Source organism: Manis pentadactyla, chromosome 4, assembly GCF_030020395.1.
Source record: "Manis pentadactyla isolate mManPen7 chromosome 4, mManPen7.hap1, whole genome shotgun sequence".
In the NCBI taxonomy this organism is placed as follows: domain Eukaryota; kingdom Metazoa; phylum Chordata; class Mammalia; order Pholidota; family Manidae; genus Manis; species Manis pentadactyla.
Window position 1 is genome coordinate 53,107,241 of NC_080022.1, and position 24,252 is coordinate 53,131,492.

The 24,252-nt window shown below is 36.4% G+C and overlaps 1 protein-coding gene across 3 annotated transcripts in view; it reads left to right on the forward strand.

Moving 5' to 3' along the window:
* The first annotated feature begins 360 nt into the window (after positions 1-360).
* Positions 361-24,252, forward strand: part of UBE2U (ubiquitin conjugating enzyme E2 U) — a 49,986-nt gene continuing 26,094 nt past the window's right edge. The window contains exons 1-5 of one of the 3 annotated variants that reach the window (XM_036911148.2): positions 361-1,059; positions 2,500-2,581; positions 3,674-3,766; positions 7,722-7,819; positions 15,192-15,312. In XM_036911148.2, coding sequence (XP_036767043.1) covers positions 994-1,059; positions 2,500-2,581; positions 3,674-3,766; positions 7,722-7,819; positions 15,192-15,312 — 460 coding nt within the window. In that variant the 5' untranslated portion in view covers positions 361-993. Of the gene's footprint in view, positions 1,060-2,499; positions 2,582-3,673; positions 3,767-7,721; positions 7,820-15,191; positions 15,313-24,252 lie in introns of those variants that run through there. The other 2 variants (XR_008997029.1, XR_008997028.1) reach the window with 2 other exon arrangements.

Below are 24,252 nucleotides of genomic sequence, written 5' to 3' on the forward strand. Positions count from 1 at the left end.
GGAAAAATGGGGGGAGAAAGGGAAGAAAGAATGTGGTAAAAGTCCAAATAGAAGAAACAGCAGATGCAAAACTGCAGCAAGAGATAGAAATATGAGAAATTCTAAGTAGTTACCTCTTTCTGAAGCATCCTCCCAGGGTAATGTAGGATTCGATGACATAATAATGTATGCGAACCTATTATAACTGGTAACTTACCATGTAAGTTCTTAATAAGCGCAGACCTGTACCTACTAGTTGGTCACTTAATATCTGATGGTTTCTGATATTCTAAGAAATAGGAAAGATCATTTCAGAGAGGGACTTTGAGTGAAGGCTTCTGTGATTTACATGCTATGTAATGGCACCTTACCGTTGACCCTTTACACTAACTACCCGTCGGCTTTGGAGGACTGAGCAGCCAGGGTCTGCGGGAGGGTATTACTTTGACAACGGATCTCATTGGCCATTCAAAGTGAAACGGTTGGATGATTGGCTGCACAGGTATCCGGAGGCCTGTTTCCTTGTAGCTGATTGGGTGGGGTGTGGTCAAGCTCCCACCGCCTTCTCTCTACTTTCCCACAGCATCCGGTTGCTTCGCAACTCATTTGCAATCTCCAGCTGAGCCTGCACCCAGCTGCACCTGTAACCTGGAAACAACCGGCTAGGACCGCCCTGCGCTTACGTCTCTCACGCCCACTTTATGCACAAGCAACACGGTTGTCCCAGGTATTCATTCAAGTTTGCCTTGAGACTGGGCTGTGGGCTGACAGTGCAGTGACACCGCAGTGGAGAAAGTGTCCAGTTTTCCTTCTGGAAGTCCTCGTTTAGAGCAGTCAGGAGAAAAGAAAGTCACTGTTATACGTCCAACTTAGAAGCCACTTATCTTGGGAGCACACAGGCTCTAGAGAGCAAGTAACTTACATCAGTTAACCCAGTGTGAGAGGGTGACTCACCTGACTCAGAGTAAATCCTAGGAGTGTGGTGACAAGTGCCAGATACTTTGTTGTCTTATCATGCACTGCAGAGCTTACTTCTTGCTGGAGAAAGACTTTCAAGAGTTAAAGGAGAAGAATTATGAGGTATGCACTGTGGACCTGGAGGGATGTGTTTCATTGGGGCACGAATATTTAAAATCCGTTTAGTCTGTGTTTATTCTATAAGGCATAGTTTACTTAAAGCTAATTTGTCGGTACAGTATTGTTAATTAAAGAATCTATTTCACTATAATAATTATCATTACTTCACAGTAGTAATAGTTAACAATATTGAGCACACTGATCTGAGTAATTTATGTGCATTTTAGCCCTGAATATCAGGGTCTGTCAGGCAGTAATTTATTACATTCATTAAGTACAATACTAAAGTAAGTAGTGTTTTGTTTTACCTACTAGAAACCAAAACCTCAGGAATGTCCAGTAAATATTTGGCCCCAGAATTCCATCACAGGGTTTTCTGACTCCAAAAACCCTTGCTTTCACATCTTGAGTTCTGTTACTTACTGTCTAGTGCACTCTTTGCCAACTGCTGTCACAGATAACCCATAAATGCTTTCCCCTTATAATCTTAACGCAGAGAAAGGCTTTGCCTGGAATGCCACCAAGTGAGGTTATCAGCGTTCATGGGTGCCACAAACTGGTTTATTGCATATAGTATGGAGAATTAAATATGGAAAGGGGAGGTCAGGAGGGCTTCAGAGAAAAAATAGAACACCATCCATAGGGGGAGGGTGTGGAGTATTACCCACAGTTGCTGTAGGTGTACTTCAGCACCTTGCTCTGTTTCCACTCTTCCTGTGGAAGGACTGTCTTGCCTTCACTGGAGAAGTTAGAGACAGTTTTTCAGTCTAACAACAAACATCAGAGGCATGAACTTAATGTTTGATGTTGTTTCTGTTCCATCTGGCTTTGTGGAACAAAGCACTTAACATACTTAATAACTATGTAGTTGCTCAGAGATATTTACTGACTATATTAAATATATTCCTTAGAATCACTGATTAGGTTTTCTATGAAATACATTCTTGTCTCTCCATTGGGACAATACCTCAAGTATAGGAAAAAGTTATTTTTATACACAAACAATTTGAGTTGTGTTTTTCTTAAAAAAAATTTTCTTACTTCATGTCTTCCATATAACATCTGTATAGTTTTAAAAAGCTTTGAAGAACTGCATGCTTTCCAACTATTTCCTTTCCTAATTTGAATCTTAAATTGGCTATTGATTTACATAAGCCACACCTCCCAATCTTGACCTAGTAGTCCTACACAGATTATAAATACAGCAAATTTATAATCTGATCTATTATAAATTTACTAGTTGTTTTTTGCATGTGTTTCCTGGAATCTACTTTAACTTCTGTGTAATAAGACAATATGTAACACCTCCCTAAACCAACAAATAAATAAATAAATATATCAGGAAAAGAAATGTAGAGTTTTAGGAATATATTGTAACTTGATATCTGATTTTCAAAGCTGCAATAAATATTAATCTTCTGTTTTGATTTTTTTTAATTAAAGGGTATTATTACCTTTCCTGTAAGTGAAAATATGATGGAATGGGAAGCTGAAATTAAAGGTCTACAGAATACAATTTGGCATGGTTTGTGTTTTCAAAACCAATTTACTTTTTAAAAAATCTTTATGCCATTATTAACCTATCTTCTTTATATGTATAATAACATTGCATCATACAAATATTCTAGAATTCTAAAAGTATTCACAAGTTATTTTTTAATTATGTAGCTTAACTTTTTGCCATTTGTCAACATAGATGAAAATTTTAGGTTTGAATTTTTCTTTATGCCAAATCTTAATATTATGTTTTTAAGAAGCGGACACAGTAAAGCATATTAATTGAGAATATTGTCTGTCTCCCATGAAATCAGAGAATAGCTACCAAAATCCCATAATTATCTCTCATTTTTTCCTCTACAATTTTCCCCAAAATTTTCATAAATTAAATTTTCAAGAAAACTGGGCTCCTAGAAACATTAATGAGCATCCACTTTCAATCATGGATTAACAACAGATTTATTGAGCAAGGTAGGGGAGAAAAACGTGTAAGTGGGTAATTAAAATAAAGGATACTACGTTCTCTTACAGATTTTGAACAGAATGCCAAGGAGGCAGTGATTAGTTAATTTTGCCTTGGAGAGTCTTCTCAAGGAAGTGACACTGAAATGAGTTCTGAAGAACATGCACAAGTTTGCCAGGTTTAGGAGACTAAAGAAATCAAGGCATAAAAATCCCACAATTCTCTCATTTTTTTCTCTACAATTCGTCCCCAAATTTTCATAAATTAAATTTTCAAGAAAACTTGGCTGCTAGAAACATGAATGACCATGCATTTTCAATCATGCATTAATAAACAGCATGGCAAAAGCTTATAGACTGGAGAAGATTCTGGAACAGGGAGTTCAGAAATATGAGATATACAGTGATGGGGGCACTGTTAGGGAGATGGAGTTAGTGAATGGAAAGGACTGGTGGCAAAATACCGTGGGATTAGAATATGAGGAGTCTGTTATACCATTAGAGGAGCCTTGGTACCCTATGGCCTATTTACTTATAAATAAAACTCCAGGGATCCTGGGGAGGCTTTTAAGTGTAGAAAGAAACTTCAGTGTGAATCAGGTTACAGCTAATCAGTATAACATGACACGTTAGTAAAAATGTTTATTCTTTATCATAGGATTATGCTTCCAATTGACAATACATTTTACATCGAACTACAATTTTGTCCCTCCAGTTGTGAATTTTAGAACAATTCCTTTTCATCCGAATGGTAAGGACCAAATGAGATTCTTATCATCAGGGACTCTTTCCCTATTATCCTTGTTAATGTTTGATAATATTTCTTTTTAATAACCTTGTTATGATTGTAGAAGTAATCATGTTTATTGAGAATACAAAAAGGTAGACAAAAATGATCATCTTGAATCCTAATTCAGAGAGATATTACTCTCAACATTTAACCACATTTCCTTCCTTTTTTCTATATATGTATTTTTCCTAAGTAGTTGGGTATACACATAAAGTTTTGCATCTAGTTTTTCTAGTTTAAAGTGACATAATAAGTGCATTTTTGCATTATTAAAGATTCTTCAAAAGATTATTTTTAATGACTGAAATGATAAATTTAACCATTCCTATATTGTTCAATATTTTAGTTTGATCTATGTTTTTATTATCACAAAAAATGATGCACTGACAAATTAACATTTTGGAAAGAAATAAGTAAGATTGCTTCTTCAAGTTAGACAAAAAGTGAATTCTTCTTGATCAAAAATCTAAAATTCTTAAATGCTATAGAGAAAAAAATCTAATAGAATTTTTTATGGGCTTTGTGAGGAAGGCCTTTCCAAATACAATAAAACTTAGGAACCAGGAGAAAAGCATGACATACTAAACTACAAAAGATGTTTGAAAACTTCTCTACAGCCAATGACATTATAAACAGAAAGCAATTACACTGACTTTTGCAAACTAAGGGAAATTATTTGCAACACATAAAACAGTATCTATGACATATAAATAGCACTTGTAAATCAATAAAAAAGCAATAGAAAAATGGGCAAAGGTTATACACTTTCACTAGAAGCATAAAAATAAACATAAAAATATGGTAAAACTCACCAGTAAGAAAATAAATGCATATTAAAACAAAAAAATGGAGACTTATTACTTATGCTTCAAAGTATTAAAAATAATAATATACCATTTTACTAGGGGTGGGCAAACATGGGTTCTCTGGCATAGTGATGACCTTAGTGTGATCCTTTTGGGAAGCAGTTTGACAGTTTCTAACCAGATATAAAAGTAAATAGCCTTAAATCCCTGTAATACTATATTTATAAATTATTCTGTAGAAATACTAGCGTAAGTATGCAAGAGTACGTTTAATATTTAAAGATGTTTGTTGCCAGCAACAATGTTGGAAATAGGGAAATAACTAATATGGGAATATTAATATGGGAATTTTAAAGTAAGATTTCCTGTAGTTATACATACCTTGCTTTTAAACATAATGGGGGATATATGAAGACTGGACTTTTTGGTCATTGTTATATTCTTAGAATCTTTACTACCTACCACACAGTTGTTGCTCAAATTTTTTTTTAATAAACAGAACCAGAAATATGTTGATGATTTACTGTTAAATGAATAAAACACTTTGAAGAATAAAATGTAAAATATAACTTCATGTAATAAAAAAACAAAACCATGTATTACAGTCACACACACACACACACACACGTATGTGTGTGTATATGTATATAGACCAACTGGTAATGACTCTGAAGAGTGGCATTAGTAGGCAGAAGATCATTCATATTTTATTTCATATACTTCTACATAATTTTTTCTAAGTACATTATTACTTTAATAATTAAACCTATTTTAAAAGTTAAACTGATGGTACAAAATTAATTATATGCATTTGCCATTATTTACTCAAAATAAAGAGGAGTGGAATTACTGGATTACATATAACAAGGGTGGAGGGACCTATTTTTTTATCATTTAGTCCTCATCCCTCCCATTTCCATAGAGTAGAGAGAACTTCTGTCTCCAGGAGGGAAAAGTTTGGGAAAACTTGTGATTGCTCTTCTTTCCTTCCCTCCCTCCTCCTGGGATGACTTAGTTAATTGGCGAATTGAGAGAAAAAAACATGTGTTGCTCAGCACTTTCTTGACATTTATTTTTCCCAACCAGCCTGACATCAGAATGGGTTTGGTCTCAGTTTCTCCAGGCAGGAAACTTTTGCCTTCACTTGAGGGTTAAGTTCAAATCAGGGAGATTTTCATGGAGTAAGGTTAAAGCTGTTGATCAAATACATTCTCCATTTCAGTCTTGCATACAGTAAAGTTGATGTTTTTTACTTCCATCTTTCAACACTTGGTATATTTCATTATATATGAACTTGGGAGGACAAGCATGTTATTTGTTAGCCCCTGACTCTAAAAGATAACTACTTGCAGTTCTAATTCTTTAGATATGTAGTGTCAAATTGCCTTTGGAGATGTTGTTTACACTTCTACCAGTAAGTGTATATAAAGTTCTCATTTTAGCACTCTACAAATCTGGGAGGTCTTTTGGAGAAATTTTTTGCCAATTTATTAAGAACTGGCTGCTATTTTAATAAGCATTTCTTTGAATACTTACGAGTTAAACATTTTTTTATGTCTTTTGATTGTGTTTCTTATTCTGTGAATTGTCAGAGTTATTAACAGTGTTATCACATTGTCCTAGATGTTGCAAATATTTCCCTTTGTCAATTTAAAAAATTAATTTAAAATTTTGTTTATGTTGATGTTTTTATGTCTGAAATTTAAACTTTTTTATGGCATCATATCCATTAGTCTTGTCCTTTGAGATTTTTGAGATTGTCTTTGAACTTACATGATTCTTTTCCAAAGCACAGTCAAATCATTTCAATCTTCTAGTTACTCTATAGTTTTATATTTTCATATTTAACTCAATTTTTTTGCCAATACTGATTTAGGTAATTAACTATGTTAGGGCATAGGCCAAGCTTCTGTGTGTCTTTCTAATCTATATATAAAAGAACAAAGCTGACAGGGAGGTTTCACCATCCTCGATGAGTGGGTTCCATTTCTGGATTTAAGGCATTTACTCTGCCACCATTTCCAGTCAACGGGAAGAGGGAAAGAGAAAAAGTGGGCAAACAGCTTCCTAAGAAAATATGATCGAGAAATTGCACACTTTGCTGATATCCTATGATTAAAACTTAGTCACATCTTTGTATCTTGCTAGAGAAAAGGCTGGAAAAAGTGGGTGCAACCATGTATTCATCTAAAGCTGCCAGGTGGAAGGAGGAGACACAGGCATAGTGTTTCTTATTATAGAGAAAAGAAATGGAAGAAAGGAAAATATATACTGGAGGGTGATGAGTAGTTTCACAGCATTTTCTGTACCATTTGTTAACAATATTTTCTTTCATCACTGAGTAACAGTTTCACCTTTAACGTCTAGCAGTTTTCACATATACTAGGATTAGTTTCTAAATTCTTTTATTATATTGTTCACTCTAGTTTTGTGTTCCACTGCAATTTTAATTATTGCAGTTTTATAATACAGTGTAATAGACTAAGTCAAAAACCCCTCTTTTCATCTTTTCAAAATTTTCTTCTCAGTTCTTACCTTTAATTGCAAGATTTTTCTATAAGAATGTTAATGTTTTTCTTATTCATTTGCAAAAACTTTTTATACAGTAATAAAAGTATTATTAATAATGATAGCTATCATTTTTTTGAGGATTCACTATATGCCAGTACTTTATTTTAAAAATTCTTTTCAGTGAAGGTAGGTACTTTAATCATATGCCCATTTCACACATTAAAAAAATGAGATGAAGGGACTCTCTTGTCCCCTCCTGGCATGAGCCGGGAGCTCTGTCCTTTCACTGTATCTCTAAATAAAAGCCTGTACCTTGCTCTCCTAAAAAAAAAAAAAAAAAAAAAAAAAAGAGATGAAGAGAGGCAAGGTTAATTGTTCAATGTCTCAATAGCTGATAAGTGAGGGAGTCAACTTTCAAATCTATGTAGATCTGATACCAAAGTCCATGCTCCTAACAGCACACTGTCTGTCACATTCATTGCAAATAATTTTCCTGCTTGCCATTTGCTTTCTAACTTTGCCTGTGATATTTTCATCTTACTAATTTTAAATAATAATTTTATTATATGTATCAATGTTAATGTATTATTTTAATACAGTAGATCAACAGACTGGCCGGCCCTATATAGACTTTTTGGACAACCCTGAAGAATGGAATACAGACTATACATTGAGCAGCATCTTACTTACCCTCCAGGTAGGAACAGATTAATATGATGCCCTCTTTAATACTTTTAATTACCCCAGTTATTCAAAATATAAGAAATAAATGTACAATGCATACTTAAATGTTTAAGGGATTGGAATAAGCTTATTTAAATCAACATTTCTACATCAAGACTATAAGATGGAACTTGAATTATAAAGACTGTATTTTTAAAGTAAAATTAATAGTTCAGACCCTTTACAATGAAAGAATACATATAAATAAATTCAGTAAGGCTACAAGATACAAAATTAAAACACAGAAATTTTGCATTTCTATATGCTAATAACAAACTAACAGAAAGAGAAATCAAGAAAATCTCATTTACAATTGTATCAAAAAGGATAAAATACCTAGGAATTAATTTAATCAAGGAGGTGAGAGATCTGTGCACTGAAAACTATTAAGACATTGATGAAAGAAACTGAAGATGACACAGATTAATGGAAACCTATTCCATGTGTGTGAATAGAAAGAATTAATATTACTTAACTGGCCCAAAGCAATATTGTTAAAACTGCCCAAAGCCAGCTACAGATTCAGTGTAATCCCTATCAAAATACCAATGGCATTTTTCAAAGAGCTATAGCAAATACTCCTAAAACTTATATGGAATCACAAAAGACCTGAACAACAAAAACAATCCGGAGAAAGAAGAACAAAATTGAAGGCATCACACTTCCTGATTTCAAACTACATTACAAAGCTACAGTAATCAAAACAGTATGGTACTGGCACAAAATAGATACATAAATCAATGGAACACAATAGAGTCTAGAAATTAGCCAACACTAATATGGTCAGTTAATATATGTATGATAAAGGAGGCAAGAATACATGACGGGAAAAAGTGGTGCTGGGAAAACTGGACCACTACATGTGAAAGAATGAAAACAGACCCCTGTGGGGCTATCTTGTCATACCAGGAACTCTGTCCTCTCACTTTATTTCTAAATAAAAGCCTCTCCCTGGCTCTCCTACCCTGAGTGTTTGTTAAGTTCATTCTTCAACTCTGCAAACAAGAATCCCGGCATCTTCTTCGGGTGCTCGTCTGGGATAACTTTGGAGAAGCCATAAAACTGCAAATAGTAATGGAACCCAGAATAAAAGTGCCATCTTCTGAGGCCCTCTCAACTGACCAGTGATGGAGACCTAACTGCACCCTTTACTGTGCCCCCTCTCAACATGAAGCAGCCAGAGTGGTTGTCACCCCCTTTCCCTAGCAGCAGCTACAGCAGCTAGGGTCTCCATCTGTAGAGGGGGGAATGACACAGGGGCCATGGGTATAGTCAGAGTAGGGTGAGGGCCTCCGGAAAAAGCAAGGCAAGATATTTACAGTCAGAGCAATGTAACTACATGTAAGGAAACCCCCTACCAAAACTCTGTGTTAAACATTAAGCTCTAGAGTCATTCTTCAGTGAGATCAGTTGATATTCCCCAGATAAAGGAAAGTAGCCCATGTTTTTAGTATGTTAATCGTTTGTAATCATGTGTAAGATTCACTTTAGCATGCTAAAAGGGACTTAATGGTTCATCAAGGACAAACATCCTAAGACCATTTTTAACAAGTCCACACCTCTAAGTCCTTCATCAGTTCCCCCAAATCCTCAACTGCATATAAATTCCCTAGACAAAGCACCACCTTGAGCTCTCTTGTCCCCTCCTGGCATGAGCCAGGAGTTCTGTTCTCTCACTTTATTTTTAAATAAAAGTCTCTCCCTGGCTCTCCTAAAGAAAAAAAAAGAAAAGAAAAAGAAAATAGACCTCTCTTACACTATACACAGAAATAAACTCTAAACGTAAGAACTGAAACCATAAAACCAAAAGAAAACAGAGGCAGTAAACTCGTAAACATCAGCATTAGTAATATTCTTCTGGATATGTCTCCCAGGCAAGGAAAACAAAAGCAAAATTAAAAAAGTAGAATTACATTAAACTAAAAATTGTCTGAATCAAAGGAAACCATCAACAAAATGAAAAGGCAACCTACTGAATGGGAAAATACGTTTGCTGCTGAAATATCCAATTATGTGTTAGTATCCAAAATATATGAAGAACTCATATAACTTAACACCAAAAAAACATTTAAAAAGGAGCAGTGGACCTGAATAGACATTTTCCAAAGAAGACGTACAGATGGCCAACAAGCACATGAAAAAGATGCTCCATATCACTAAACATCAGAAATCAAAACCACAATGAGATATCACCTTATACCTGTCAGAGTGGCTAGTATGAAAAAACATAAGAAATAACAAATATTTGTGAGAATGTAAAGAAAAAAGAAACCTCATACACTGTTGGTGGGAATGTAAATTGGTGCAGCCACTATGGAAAACAATATGGAGGGTCCTCAAAAATTAAAAATAGAAATACCATACAACCCAGTAATTCCACTTCTGGGAATTTACCCAAAGAAAACAAAATCACTAATTTAAAATGACATATGTACTCCTATATTTATTGCTACATTATTTACAATAGCTAAGATATGGAAGCAACCTAAGTTGCATTCATCTATGGAGGGATGGATAAAGATGATGTGATATAGATCTACAAGGAATATTACTTAGCCATAAAAAAGAATGAAATCTTGACATTTGTGACAACATGGGTGGACCTAGGGGATATTATGCTAAGTGAAATAAGGCAGACAAAGACAAATACCTTATTATTTCACTTCTTTGTGAAACCTAAAAAACAAATGAACAAACATAGCAGTCATAGATGCATTAACACAGAGAAGAGCCTGGTGGTTGCCATAGAGGAGCAGGTTGGGGAGATGGGTGAAATAGGTGAAGAGGTAAAGAGGTACAAACTTGTAATTAAAAAATAAATCACAGGGATGAAAATATAGCATAGGGTCTTAAAAAATACATATTTTATTAAAAAGAAAACTGGATAGTTTCTAGAGATACAGTCTTAGTATTTGTTTTGGCTTCTAATTTCACTTCATAATATTGAATATGCTCTTTTCTCATTCATGAAACTTGTCTTCCTCAGAGAGGTAAATCAAGTGACTACAACTTTAAATGTTCAGCCTTACCTTTGTTTCTGACAGTGCTAGCTATTTGCTCTTTGATAAGCTTTCACATCAGACCCAGTGAACAATTAAATCAGAGACTTTCTCCCCCCGCTCAGATAGATGTTTCTAGTTGCCCTGGATTCATGCTCCTTAGAACCTTGCCTCAGTGTTATGATACTCCTAACCCTCAACGTGCCTCCTCTCTCATGTGGTTCTACAATCACTGATTTCACTCACACTTTGACTGCTTACATTTGGCTCAATAATATTCCATCATGAACCTGCTCATCATTAATAATATCTGGAGATAAACTATCAAATTCTGATTATCAGTGATACTTAGAGAATATAGCATTCTGGCTTAATTAAATTTTTTCAGAAGCAGGTTATAATATAAGTTCCGTTTCTCCCATTTCTTACTATTGAAAAAAATTAATTTCTTTCTAGTCATCTTTTATACTAATAGTTCATCTTTCTGAAACATTCACTGTCATGTCAACTTATTCATCCATTCATTCTGCAAATATGTATTGAGTATCTACCCGTGCCTGTCCATGTTCTAGGAGAGACATTTGAACCAAAAATTTAAAGTAAGTGTGATATGCAGATGTCTGTGGTTGATCTTTTGAATTTCTTTAAATGGAGTCACATTCCTATCTTTACCATCTTAAACTAGGATCTGCTTTAAGAATAGTAAAACTGAATGTTCCCAAAATATAATGATTAAGGGCAAACCAGAGTGTGATGGTGGAAATTTTCAATTGCTAGATAATTAAATAAAAAGTCAGTTTGGGGCTCTGAGTTTAGGTTGCTTGGCTTCATATCCTGGTTCTGCCACATAAGACTTTTGTGCTGATGGACAAGTTTCCTCACTTCTTAATGCCTGAATTTCTTCATCAGTATAATGGTGCTGTTAGTAGCTACCTCACATAGCTTGTGAGGATTAAATGAATTAATACATGTAAAGTACTTAAAACCATGAACGGTCCAAGAAAAGCACTTAATAAAAGCTAGTTAATATATGATTGTTTTTACTTTTAACTAGTAATGCCAAGCAACAACAAAGCATAAACAGTTATTTCATGGAGAACCAGTAGATGATGCAATTTGTCTTTTTAGTTTTAAAATAGATTTATAAACCAAATATGCCCACATTACAGAAGATGTTTAAGATAGTGGAATGAAAAAGAAAGTCACTGGATAATAATAAAGAAAAACCCTAACGCTATTGTTATTAGCATTTCCTTCTGATCTCTTCTCCTATGTTTTTGTTTAAAATATTTCAGTTCTACGTTCACTTCAGGGTTAAGACTGATTCTTTTGCCTGACAAAGGATCTATATCCTCACACCTGTGCTTCAGGCTCTCCCTAGCACACGGTGCAATCCCACTCCTATTCCATCTTCATGCTTTCCTTCACTCACAGCACTTGGTTCAATCCAGGTTAAAAACTATTTATAGAGTTCTAAACTACAGTTACAAACCCAAGCAAGCCTTGGACCTTAAAAAAGTGCCCAGTCCAGTTCTCCAGCAGATTGACAGCCTATTTTTCTCCTTCCCTCTTCCTTTGTCTGTCCAGTAAGCAGCTGCTCACATTGTAAGAGTTGGGTCCAATGCGTCCTCCTCTGAGATGCCTTTCCTGATTTCCTTTCCAAGTGGAATTGGTAGCTTTGGTTTGGGGAGCCTTTTTTTGTACCCCATCCAGCAATACCATAATTCACACACTGTTTCCTTAAGTCTTCCCCGACTGAACTATAAGCTCCTTGAGATCAGGGAATAGGTCTGACTCATCTTTGGTTCCCCCAGACCTACCCAGGACATGTTGACATTTAGTAAGTACTAAGTAACAGGAATGAAGGAATTAACCTGAATTTTTGCATCATTGCAATTAATGGTATATGTGTATATATTATTTGACCTGTATTTTTTCACTTAATATTTTATTGCAAGTAATCTCAACATTGCTACAGTTAATATTTCAATAGCTATTTAATAGTTCTTTCAAGGTCAGTGCTGCCCAATAGAACTTTTCATACTGATGGAAATGTCCAATATCTTTGCTGTCCAGTGTAGTAGCCACCAGTCACATGTGGCTACTGAGCACTTGAAATGTGGCTAATGTAACTGAAGGGAAATTGTTTTTAATTTAGTTACAAATTTCCATATTTAATATAAATGTGGCTATTGCCTACTGTAATGGACAGTACACATATAGACCATAATTTCTGACTACTTCCCTTTAAATAACAGAAGAGACATATATATTATTATCACACTGTTATTCAAGGGAGTGGTACTTGAAATGCTGTGTAAAATATTTTGAAGTCTAAATATGCTAATCATCTCCTAAAATTTTTATAATCTTCATTTTTGTCTACACTTGTACTTCCATATACAATGCAAAGGTAAATATCAACACTCATCCATAAAATGAATTGCAAATTCTTGGGTTTTAACTAATTGGATATTATGAAATATATCTACTTGCACAGTTGTTTACTGATGCTTCAATTACCTTGTTCTTAACCTCTTGAAAGCTTCTTAAATTATTTCGTACTATCACATGGCTAATTTAAAAGTTGGACTCTTATTTTTCTTACCATTTCAGCAGTGTCTGACTTATACATTTTAATATATTGCTTATATTTCAGTTTCTTGAAAATCATTTAGTACACTTGGTAGCTTGCATACACAGTGTCAATGCAAAGACTATTGAATAAACTTTACCAGATGTGCCTTTCTGAGTAAGATTATTTCTCCAGCTAAAGACCAAAAGCTTTCTCTAGTAGATAAGTTTCATCTGCTTCCCACCCACTTTGAAAGGTATAGTGCAATCCAGACTGAATCCTTATTTAAGCAATTATAATAACTTGGAAATACAGCTCAAATGTTTTTCCTAACAGGAAAACTCAAATAACAGCAGAAAATTTTTGTTGCCTTTGACATATCAATTGTCAGATTGCTGCTTGCATTAGAGAAAATTTTGCATTTTGCATGACACTCAAGCTATAATGATTTACTTTGACCTGCATCTATACTTAGGTGTCCTGGTAGTTATTATTTTTGGCAATTTTTATTATATATATTTGTATGTTATATTCAAAATACTTAATTATTAAATAAATATTTGCAATTTTGGCTAATGATAATTTTGAGATACCAGATAAACAAGGTCATTGTCTAGCAGACCTATTAAGTTTGGTTACTGCTGGTTCCTTTTGTCTAGATGCATATATACGCAGAATTTTAAAAATATCTCCCAAGACTCCCATCCTCTAGTTATTCAGCTAAACACTAATCCAGGTATTGCTGTGAAAGGACTTTGCAGATGGAATTACGGTTACTAACTGGTTGACCTTAAAACAGAGAAGTTATCCTGAATTATACAGAGGTGCCCAAAGTAGTCACGTGAGCCCTCAAAAATAGAAAAGGAAGGAGAGTAATCACTCAGAGAAATACAGTGGAAGAAGGACAAGAGATACAGCAGGAGATGGCATCAGAGAATTCCAAGCATGAGAAGGATTTTTCACACCTTTCTGCCTCTGAGATGTAGGGGTCCGAGTGTAAGGACCTGCAAGAGACCTCTTGGAGCTCAGGTTGGCTCCCAGCTAACAACTAGCAAAGAAACAGGGTCCTCAGTCCTACATAGACAAGCGACTGTGTTCAGCTAACAAACAGCCTGAATGAGCCTGGAAGCAGATGATTCCAAAACCTCTAAGAGCCCAGCCAGCCAACATCTTGATTTCAGTCTTGTTAAATTTGGAAAAGAGAAACCAGCCAAACCACCCCAGACTCCCCACCTGCAGAAATGTGGCGTAATAAATCTGTGTTGTTTTAAGCTGTCTAATTTGTGGTAATTTGTTACAGAAGCAATAGAAAACTACTACAACTACCATATTAATAATTCTATGCTCTGGAGGGTTATTGAAGGGTACACAAACCTAATTACATGTAATTGTTTATCTGTGATCTAGAAATGATCTCATGTTAAAAGGTGTAGTTTTACTTTTTAGTGGAAATGGTTCAGTGTTTCCAAATGATTAGTTCCCTTTACACAAAAATCCAATTTAAATTTATGTGATAGGAAGGAATAAGTTACAGGAACTTGTAACCTGTTTTGATCCTAATGTTTGCCTCATGAATGTATAGTATAAAACTAGGATAGATCAAGTGTTTCTTGAGAGTAGGGACCATGTCTCATTTGTCTTTGTATTTATTTTCAGGTGGCTACATAGTAGGCATATATGCTTGTGGACTGTCCTATTTGCTGGTTTGTGTGTTTTTGCTGTTCAAAAATTTTTACTTTAAAAATTCTGTTTTCTGTATGTTTTCCTTATAGGTTATTCTTTCTGATCCAGTGCTAAAAAATCCAGTGAATTTGAAAGCAGTCCAAATGCTGATGGAAGATGAATCTATGTACAGACTAATAATTCTAAAGCTTCTCCACCAGCTATTACAAGGTAAAAAGTGCCTACTTACTGTGATTCAACAATGATTAACTATACACTTATAGCAAATGAAGAATCAAGCAAATTACTACTATATAAGGGAATGTTTTCTGTATCCATCTTCAGTTATTAAATCATAGAGCTCTCCCCTACTATACCTCTTTGTTAAGCCAATCAGTGTGATCCTTTTTTAAGGATTATCAAAGATTGTAAGCTTAGTATTTTTAAGTGTTATGGCCATATGGATGGATGGTGCCAACTGAAACTAATCTGCCTGTCATAAAGATACGACATCTAATTTTAACCCTTTGACCTGTAATGGTTATTTCCCAGATTTCACTTACAGTACTCCAAATCTTACTGATCTGGAACTCCCTTCCTCTTATTAGCAAAATGTTCAGCATTTTTTCTTGAGAGACCCTCCCTGGTATTCTTTATGAGTCCATGTGAAATGTTGTCTGAAGCTCTTCATTCTTTCTGCCCCAATGCCCCATAGTTTCCTGATACCTTGGCTTGCTCTCTCATTCTGCCAGCAATGTTCCTTGACTCTCAACTCCATTGCCGCCATTGCTCCTGTGTTCTCTCTGCACTTGGCAGAGCAGTGCTCTTGGCTCCTTACACCCAGAGGAGTTTGCCACAAGGGAGGGGGGTGGCCCTGATGACAGTTTTCCTTTATATCCTGCCCCTCCTCCTTCCAGCAGCTCACAGACCTTCAAGAGTAGCTGGTATCGCTATCTCCCCAGTCAGCAAGCCTTGCTACTGAGACTCATTCTGCCAAACTTATCTCTCGTGCTTTTTCTCTCAGATGTCCACCATCTCTTTTTCCAGTCCACTTCTAGGAACTGCCCAGACTATTAGCTGCATCCCTACAATTGTGACCGAGTTCAAGTGCTCTTCCACAGGGCTTCTGGGCCTGATGCAATCAAGTGGTGCTGATCAGACATCTTTTTCTGTATCTTCAAATGTGTCATGATTGTCAGAGTTCCTCCAACATTCCCTGACAGTTTTGAGGCTGGTTTGTACACAGAGGACTCATATTGCTTCACTGCAACTACATTTCCGACATACCAGAATACTGTAACATCCACTCCTGTATCTCCTGCACTCAGGAATTATTTGTGGAATGAGTGAATGAATGAATGATACATATCACTTAACCTTTCACTGAGCCCTACCATGCTTTCATTACAAAGAAACAATCTATGTAGCAAACTACGGGGACAAAGTCCAACGTGGACATAGCTTTGTTATGTGATTTTCTACACAAAATGTAGATTCTGTTTTTCCCGTGCAGAGAGATAGGATGAGAAGAAAACAGAAGACAAGACTGCCCTTTCTTGTGCCCTCCTGTCCAGTAGATGTCATCCTTCGCTCCTGTCAGTTCCCCGGCTATGTCATCCAACCAGACAGAAAAGCCTCCAAAGTGCCAAACCACCTAGTAAGTCAGCAGCAGAGCAGACAATACTTTGGCAGGTTTTTGGTGAAATAGGTGGGAATCCGAGGCAGTAAACAGAGGACTAGCTTGCCCTCTCAGCCTCCGAGTGGTAGCCCGGGGTGCCACAAAGAGGACGACAGCCTGCAGCTGCATAGGAAGAGTGCTGTGAGATGGCAGAGACAGCGGCCATGTGGGAAAGGAAGCGGCAGAAAACTCACTTGCTCTAAAGTAGAAAATAGTATGATACTATGTGGATTTCTGTGAAAAACTGCATCCACTAGAATTACTTGCAACAATGAAGAAAAAGGCCTCAATTAGAATGCTGTCAGGATCATCAGTCATATATACTTAAACTATTAATAAAGAGACCGAGAAAAAACAGAGAAGGAATTATCATCACATGTTTAGAAGACAAAACTGGAGCAGAGAGTTAATCGTATAAATGAGAAACTCAGGAGGCAGCCAACTGTATCATCTCTGTAGGCACTGATTCTAGGCAAGAACTGTACGCTCAGTAGCTAGTGTAGCATCTGCTTATAGGCATTGAATAAAAATTTGTAGGATGATTGAATGAAAAAGTACACACAAACTCGGATCCTGAATTTACTTATTATAGTTTATCAAGTGCCTTCACGTATGTTTATTCATCTGACCCTCCTCCTCTTTAGTGAGGAAGCTGAGAGTCAGTGGTGAGGCGATTAGCTCAAGGCCACAGAGGCCAAGCTGCAGAGCCAGAACTTAAACCTAGGCACTCCCACTTCCCCTGTGCCTCCAAGTTTAATGCAATGAGCATAAAGTCATTTTTTTGGGATCAGCAAATAAAAATTTCCAAGTACAGAACAAATCTGACTTGATATCAGAACTCTATTGCATGCAAAAATTTAGGGGGAGATATTTAATCACAAACTTAATATGAACCAATAATAGAAAGTGCCCTTCTATTAAGCATGTGTTACATGATGATTTAGCTCTACTCTGGTTTGGTGGGCCTGTGTCTGGAATAGTAGCATGCTCAGTTTGGAATATTGCATTTCCTGTGGCTGAGGAAAGTGTGTATGTTTAGCTAGTGGAAGAAAAAATAAAAGACAGTTGTTAAAGCTATTCTCAAAAATTTGAAGAGTTTTCCTGTAGAAAAGGGAAATGTCTTCTCTGTTGCTCCAGAAACTAAAGTAGGGCTAATTAATGTTGAAGTTCTAAGTCAATCATACCTTCCCCAGGCTTATTAGGTCATAGCCACTAAAACCCAGAATATGCAGGCTTGGCCCTGCTTTGTGCCAAAGCATACCTTAAATGTACAGGGTGGGGGGGCGGGTTTCTCTCACAATCAGTGGTCTGGAATTAATTTTTGTTATCCTAAGCCTAAACTTGGTATTTGATATACAGACATGCAAATGCTTCTCATTCCCCAGACTTTTCCTAACATGTTGTTCGCCTAGCAAGTAGCTAGGCCTTTGCCTTGGTGTACTGACAAGAACACACCAAGCTCTGAGCTCAAACCCAGTTGGTTGTGGTTCTGATGACCTTCCCTTATCCTGAAAGTCTCTTTTTGGGCCTGTCCTTTACGTATGGTTAGGGTACTCATATACATCAGATTGCCTGGTATAGTCCTGGTGTAGTTCATTCTAGTGCCCCCTTCACTTTGTGTTCTGGTTTGGACAATTAATTTTATAGTCAAGTGCCTAACTGATTTTTCCTAGAAGCAAATGCTGCTATAGTTGCAATATTCCTAGTAGCAAAGTCCATGCAGGCTGGAGGTACAAACCTCTTTTTTCCTGTTTGTATTTCATTGCTCCTTGTAGTCCAGTAATTTTTAGCAAAGTCTCTAAGTTACTTATTTTAACTAAAAATCTTAAGTATTTTCTATCAAAGAAATATATGTTCATAGCTTTAAACTTTCTGACGAAGCTGTCAAACACCTCCCAGGTATTCAGTCAGTTGTATTTCTCTCCTTGGAGACATCTGTCCTGTGGCAGTCCACCCTCCTCCTTCAGTTCTGAATGGGCTGTTCTCTTAGGTATCCTGGGATGACCCTTTTGTCTGCTTCTTGAATTGGAGCTCCTCCTTAACCTCTCATTTTCCTCTTGGTTGGTTGAATCCTTCATTTCACTGGAGCACATCTTCTAGAAGCTTCCTAGTACATAAGAGTTAAATCATTTACTACTTTGTGTAACTAAAAATGTTTTTATTCCACTCTTACAGTTTGGTTCACAATTATGTTCACAGTTTAACTAAATTTTAGTTTGGAAATAATTTTCTTTCATAATTCTGAAGACCCTATTACCTTCTAGTTTCTAGTATTGCTCCTGAGAAGTGTGATTTCATTCAGATGTCCAGTTCTTCATATGTGATATATTTTCCTTTTGGAAGCTTTTAAAATCTATTCTTTATTCCCAGTGATCTGAAATTTGTTGATAATGTTTCTTGGTGTAATTTTATGTTGTTCTTTTCTTTCTTCCTCATTCATCATGTAGGCCATTTGATAGGCTGTTTAAATCTCAAACTCTAAGCTTTTCGTTTCGGAAATTTTTCTTATGTGATTTCTTTTATAATTTCTTTCCCCTCCATCTTCCCTGTTCTCACTTTTAATTACCCAGACATTTTTTTTTCCAAGTATAGGGTTTTTTTTTATTAAGGTATCATTGATATACACTCTTATGAAGGTTTCACAAGAAAAACAATGTGACTATTACATTCACCCTTATTATTGAGTCCCCCCCATACCCCCATTGCAGTCACTGTCCATCAGGGTAGTAAAATGCCACAGAGTCTCTATGTGTCTTCTCTGAGCTACACTGTCTTCCCTGTGACCCCACACACACCCTGTGCACAAATTATGATACTCCACAATCCCCTTCTCCCTTCCCACCCACCCTCCCCCACCCCTCCCCTTTGGTACCCACTAGTCCCTTCTTGGAGTCTGTGAGTCTGCTGCTATTTTCTTCCTTCAGTTTCACTTTGTTGTTATACTCCACAAACGAGGGAAATCATTTGGTATTTGTCTTTCTCTGCCTGACTTATTTCACTAAACATTATACTCTCTAGCTCCATCCACATTGTTGCAAGTGGTAGGATTTGTTTCTTTCTTATGGTTGAATAGTATTCCATTGTGTATGTGTACCACTTCTTCTTTATCCATTCATCTACTGATGGACACTTAGGTTGCTTCTGTATCTTGGCTATTGTAAATAGTGCTGCAATAAACATGGGGATGCATATGTCTTTTTGAAACTGAGAAGTTGTTTTCTTTGGGTAAATTCCTAGGAGTGGAATTACTGGGTCAAATGTATTTCTATTTTTAGTTTTCTGAGGAACCTCCATATTGCTTTCCACAATGGTTGAACTAGTTTACATTCCCACCAGCAGTGTGGGAGGGTTCCCCTTTCTCCTCACCAGCATTTGTTGTTCCTAGTCTTTTCTCTGTTGGCCATCCTAACTGGTGTGAGGTGATATCTCATTGTGATTTTAATTTGCATTTCCCTGATAATTAGTGAGGTGGCACATCTTTTCATGTGCCTGTTGGCCATCTGAATTTCTTCTTTGTAGAAGTGTCTGTTCATATCCTCCACCCAGTTTTTAATAGGGTTATTTGCTTTTTAGGTGTTGAGGCATGTGAGTTCTTTATATATTTTGGATGTTAACCCTTTGTCGGATATGTCATTTACAAATATATTCTATATTGTACAATGCCTTTTTGTTCTGCTGATGGTGTCCTTTGCTGTACTGAAGCTTTTTAACATGATGTAGTCCCACTTGTTCATTTTTTATTTTGTTTCCCTTGCCTAAGGAGATGTGTTCAGGAAAAAGTTGCTCATGTTTATATTCAGGAGATTTTTGCTTATGTTTTCTTCTAAGAATTTTATGGTTTCATGACTTACATTCAGGTCTTTGATCCATTTCGAGTTTACTTTCATGTTTGGGATTAAACAATAATCCAGGTTCATTCTCTTACATGTAGGTGTCTAGTTTTGCCAACACCAGTTATTGAAGAGGCTGTCATTTCCCCATTGTATGTTCATGGCTCCTTTATCATATATTAATTGACCATATATGGTTGGGTTCATATCAGGGCTCTCTAGTCTTTTCTACTGTCTATGGGTCTGTTCTTGTGCCAGAACCAAATTGTCTTGATTACTGTGGCTTTGTAGTAGAGCTTGAAGTCAGGAAGCATAACTCCCCTCACATTACTCTTCCTTCTCAGGATTGCTTTGCCTATTTGGGGTCTTTTGTGGCTCCATATGAATTTCAGAACTATTTACTCTAGTTCATTGAAGAATGCTGTTGTTATTTTGATAGGGATTGCATTTAATTTGTAGATTGCTTTAGGCAGGATGGCCACTTTGACAGTATTAATTCTTGCTATTCATGAGCATGGGATGTGTTTCCATTTATTGGTTTCTTCTTTAATTTCTCTCATGAGTGTCTTGTAGTTTCCATAGTATAGGTCTTTCACTTCCTTGGTTAGGTTTATTCCTAGGTATTTTATTCTTTTTGATGCAATTGTGAATGGAATTGTTTTCCTGATTTCTCTTTCTGCTAGTTCATCATTAGTGTATAGGAATACAACAGATTTCTGTGTATTAATTTTGTGTCCTACAACTTTGCTGAATATAGATATTAGATCTAGTAATTTTGAAGTAGATTCTTTAGGGTTTTTTATGTCATGTCATCTGAATATAACATGAGCAACTTTTTCCTGAATGCATCTCCTCAGGCAAGGGAAACAAAATAAAAAATGAACAAGTGGAACTACATCATGTTAAAAAGCTTCTGTACAATATCATGTCATCTGCAATCAGAGACAGTTTAACTTCTTCCTTGCCAATCTGGCTGCCTTTTATTTCTTTGTATTGTCTGTTTGCTGTGGCTCAGACCTCCAGAACTATGTTGAATGCAAGTGGAGAGAGTGGGCATCCTTGTCTTGTTCCCAATCTTAAAGGAAAAGCTTTCAGGTTCTCACTGTTCAGTATGATGTTGGCTGTCGGTTTATCATATATGGCCTTTATTATGTTGAGGTATTTGCCCTCTATACCCATTTTGTTGAGAGTTTTTTTTTTTTATTGAAGGGTAGTTGACACACAGTATTACATTACATTAGTTTCAGGTGTACAACATAGTGATTCAACATTTATATACATGACAATTCTAGGTACCAGCTATCACCATACCAAGCTGTTACAATATCTTGACTATATTCATTACATCCTGGTTACTTATTATTTTACCATTGGAAGTGTGTACTTTTTTTTGTGTGTGTGTGAGGGCATCTCTCATATTTATTGATCAAATGGTTGTTAACAGCAATAAAATTCTGTATAGGGGAGTCAATGCTCAATGCACAATCATTAATCCACCCCAAGCCTAATTTTCATCAGTCTCCAATCTTCTGAGGCATAACATACAAGTTCTTACATGGAGAACAAATTCTTACATAGTGAATAAGTTCTTACATGGTGAACAGTACAAGGGCAGCCATCACAGAAACCTTCGGTTTTGCTCAAGCATTATGAACTATAAACAGTCAGTTCAAGTATGAGTACTCATTTGATTTTTATACTTGATTTATATGTGGATACCACATTTCTCTCTTTATTATTATTATTTTTAATAAAATGCTGAAGTGATAGGTAGACACAAGATAAAGGTAGAAAACCTAGTTTGGTGTTGTAAGAGAGCAAATGTAGATGATCAGGTATGTGCCTGTAGACTATGTGTTAATCCAAGCTAGACAAGGGCAATAAAACATCCACGTATGCAGAAGAATTCTCTCAGAACGGGGGGGTGAGGTTCTAAGCCTCACCTCTGTTGATCCCCAATTTCTCACCTGATGGCCCCCCTGCGACTGTGCCTGTCTTAGGTTGTTCCTCCCTTGAGGAATCTTACCCGTCTCTGGCTAACCAGTCATCTTCCGGGGCCACACAGGGGAATGTAAAGTTGGTAAGTGAGAGAGAAGCCTTACTGTTTGAAATGGTTAGCTTTTTACTTCTTTGCATATTTATGCCCTGTAGCTTCTATGCCCAGCATTTGTCTTGAGGTATCTTTACCACTTGGAAGAATTATGATACTCGGTAAATTTGATATGAGGCACGAATTCTATTTAAGGGTTGTAATTAGGAAGGAAGAAGAAAAGCTATAGAAGTAGCAGGCGGCAGAAAACATAGAAAGATTGATTATTTCTTTGACATATCTTCTTGTAGAGTAACTTCAGCATGTATAGGTTTTAAGCTACTACTTAAATTGTGCACACACATTAACATAATAGGAGTATAGTTACATAACCAAAGCATACCTGTAATTACCAGCCATCTCCAGTGAAACCAAGAAAACCAGTTAGGCACCTTAGGCATTTGTGAAAACTTATCTATGATATGGTGGATATTGTACAACTGAACTTGAACAGTCTGAGAGAAATCAGACAAATTAAAACAACCCATTCCTGGGGACTGTTCACATCCCATATGTTCTTTTAACAGTAAATAGTCTGTAGTTGTAAGATTTTGGAGCGCTACAATTTTCACTTCTCCTAATTCTTGATTGAGTTCCAACAGTATAGATACAGTCAAATTTGTTGTTTTACTGTATGCACAGGCCAGCTTAGATATCTCCTTCCTCATTCCCATGGCAAGTCCAGGAACTGGTGGGATGAGTGCATCTACAGCTGTAGCAGTGCGTGGATCTTTGTTGGGGTTTTTTGATGATCATCTTCTGGCATGAGTCTTCCAGAGAGTGCAGATGTTGGAAGTTCTTTTTCATATAGTATCTTAGTTCATTTTCGGGGTAGCCCAATTAGGCTTTGATCCTCTGTATAAACACAAACAGACCCTTTGCCTACACTTTTATATGCCCTTTATACCCTTGTGTAGAACTCATTGGAGGTTACCACACAGAAACTGCCCTTTTTTTTTTTTTTTTTGGTATCACTAATCTACACTTACATGATGAATATTATGTTTACTAGGCTCTCTCCTATACCAGGTCCCCCCTATAAACCCCTTCACTGTCCATCAGCATAGCAAAATGTTGTAGAATCACTACTTGCCTTCTCTGTGTTGTACAGCCCTCCCTTTTCTCCTACCCCCCCATGCATGCTAATCTTAATATCCCCCTACTTCTCCCCCCCCTTATCCCTCCCTACCCACCCATCCTCCCCAGTCCCTTTCCCTTTGGTACCTGTTAGTCCATTCTTGAGTTCTGTGATTCTGCTGCTGTTTTGTTCCTTCAGTTTTTCCTTTGTTCTTATATTCCACAGATGAGTGAAATCATTTGGTATTTCTCTTTCTCCGCTTGGCTTGTTTCACTGAGCATAATACCCTCCAGCTCCGTCCATGTTGCTGCAAATGGTTGGATTTGCCCTTTTCTTATGGCTGAGAAGTATTCCATTATGTATATGTACTACATCTTCTTTATCCATTCATCTATCGATGGACATTTAGGTTGCTTCCAATTCTTGGCTATTGTAAATAGTGCTGCGATAAACATAGGGGTGCACTGATCTTTCTCATACTTGATTGCTGCATTCT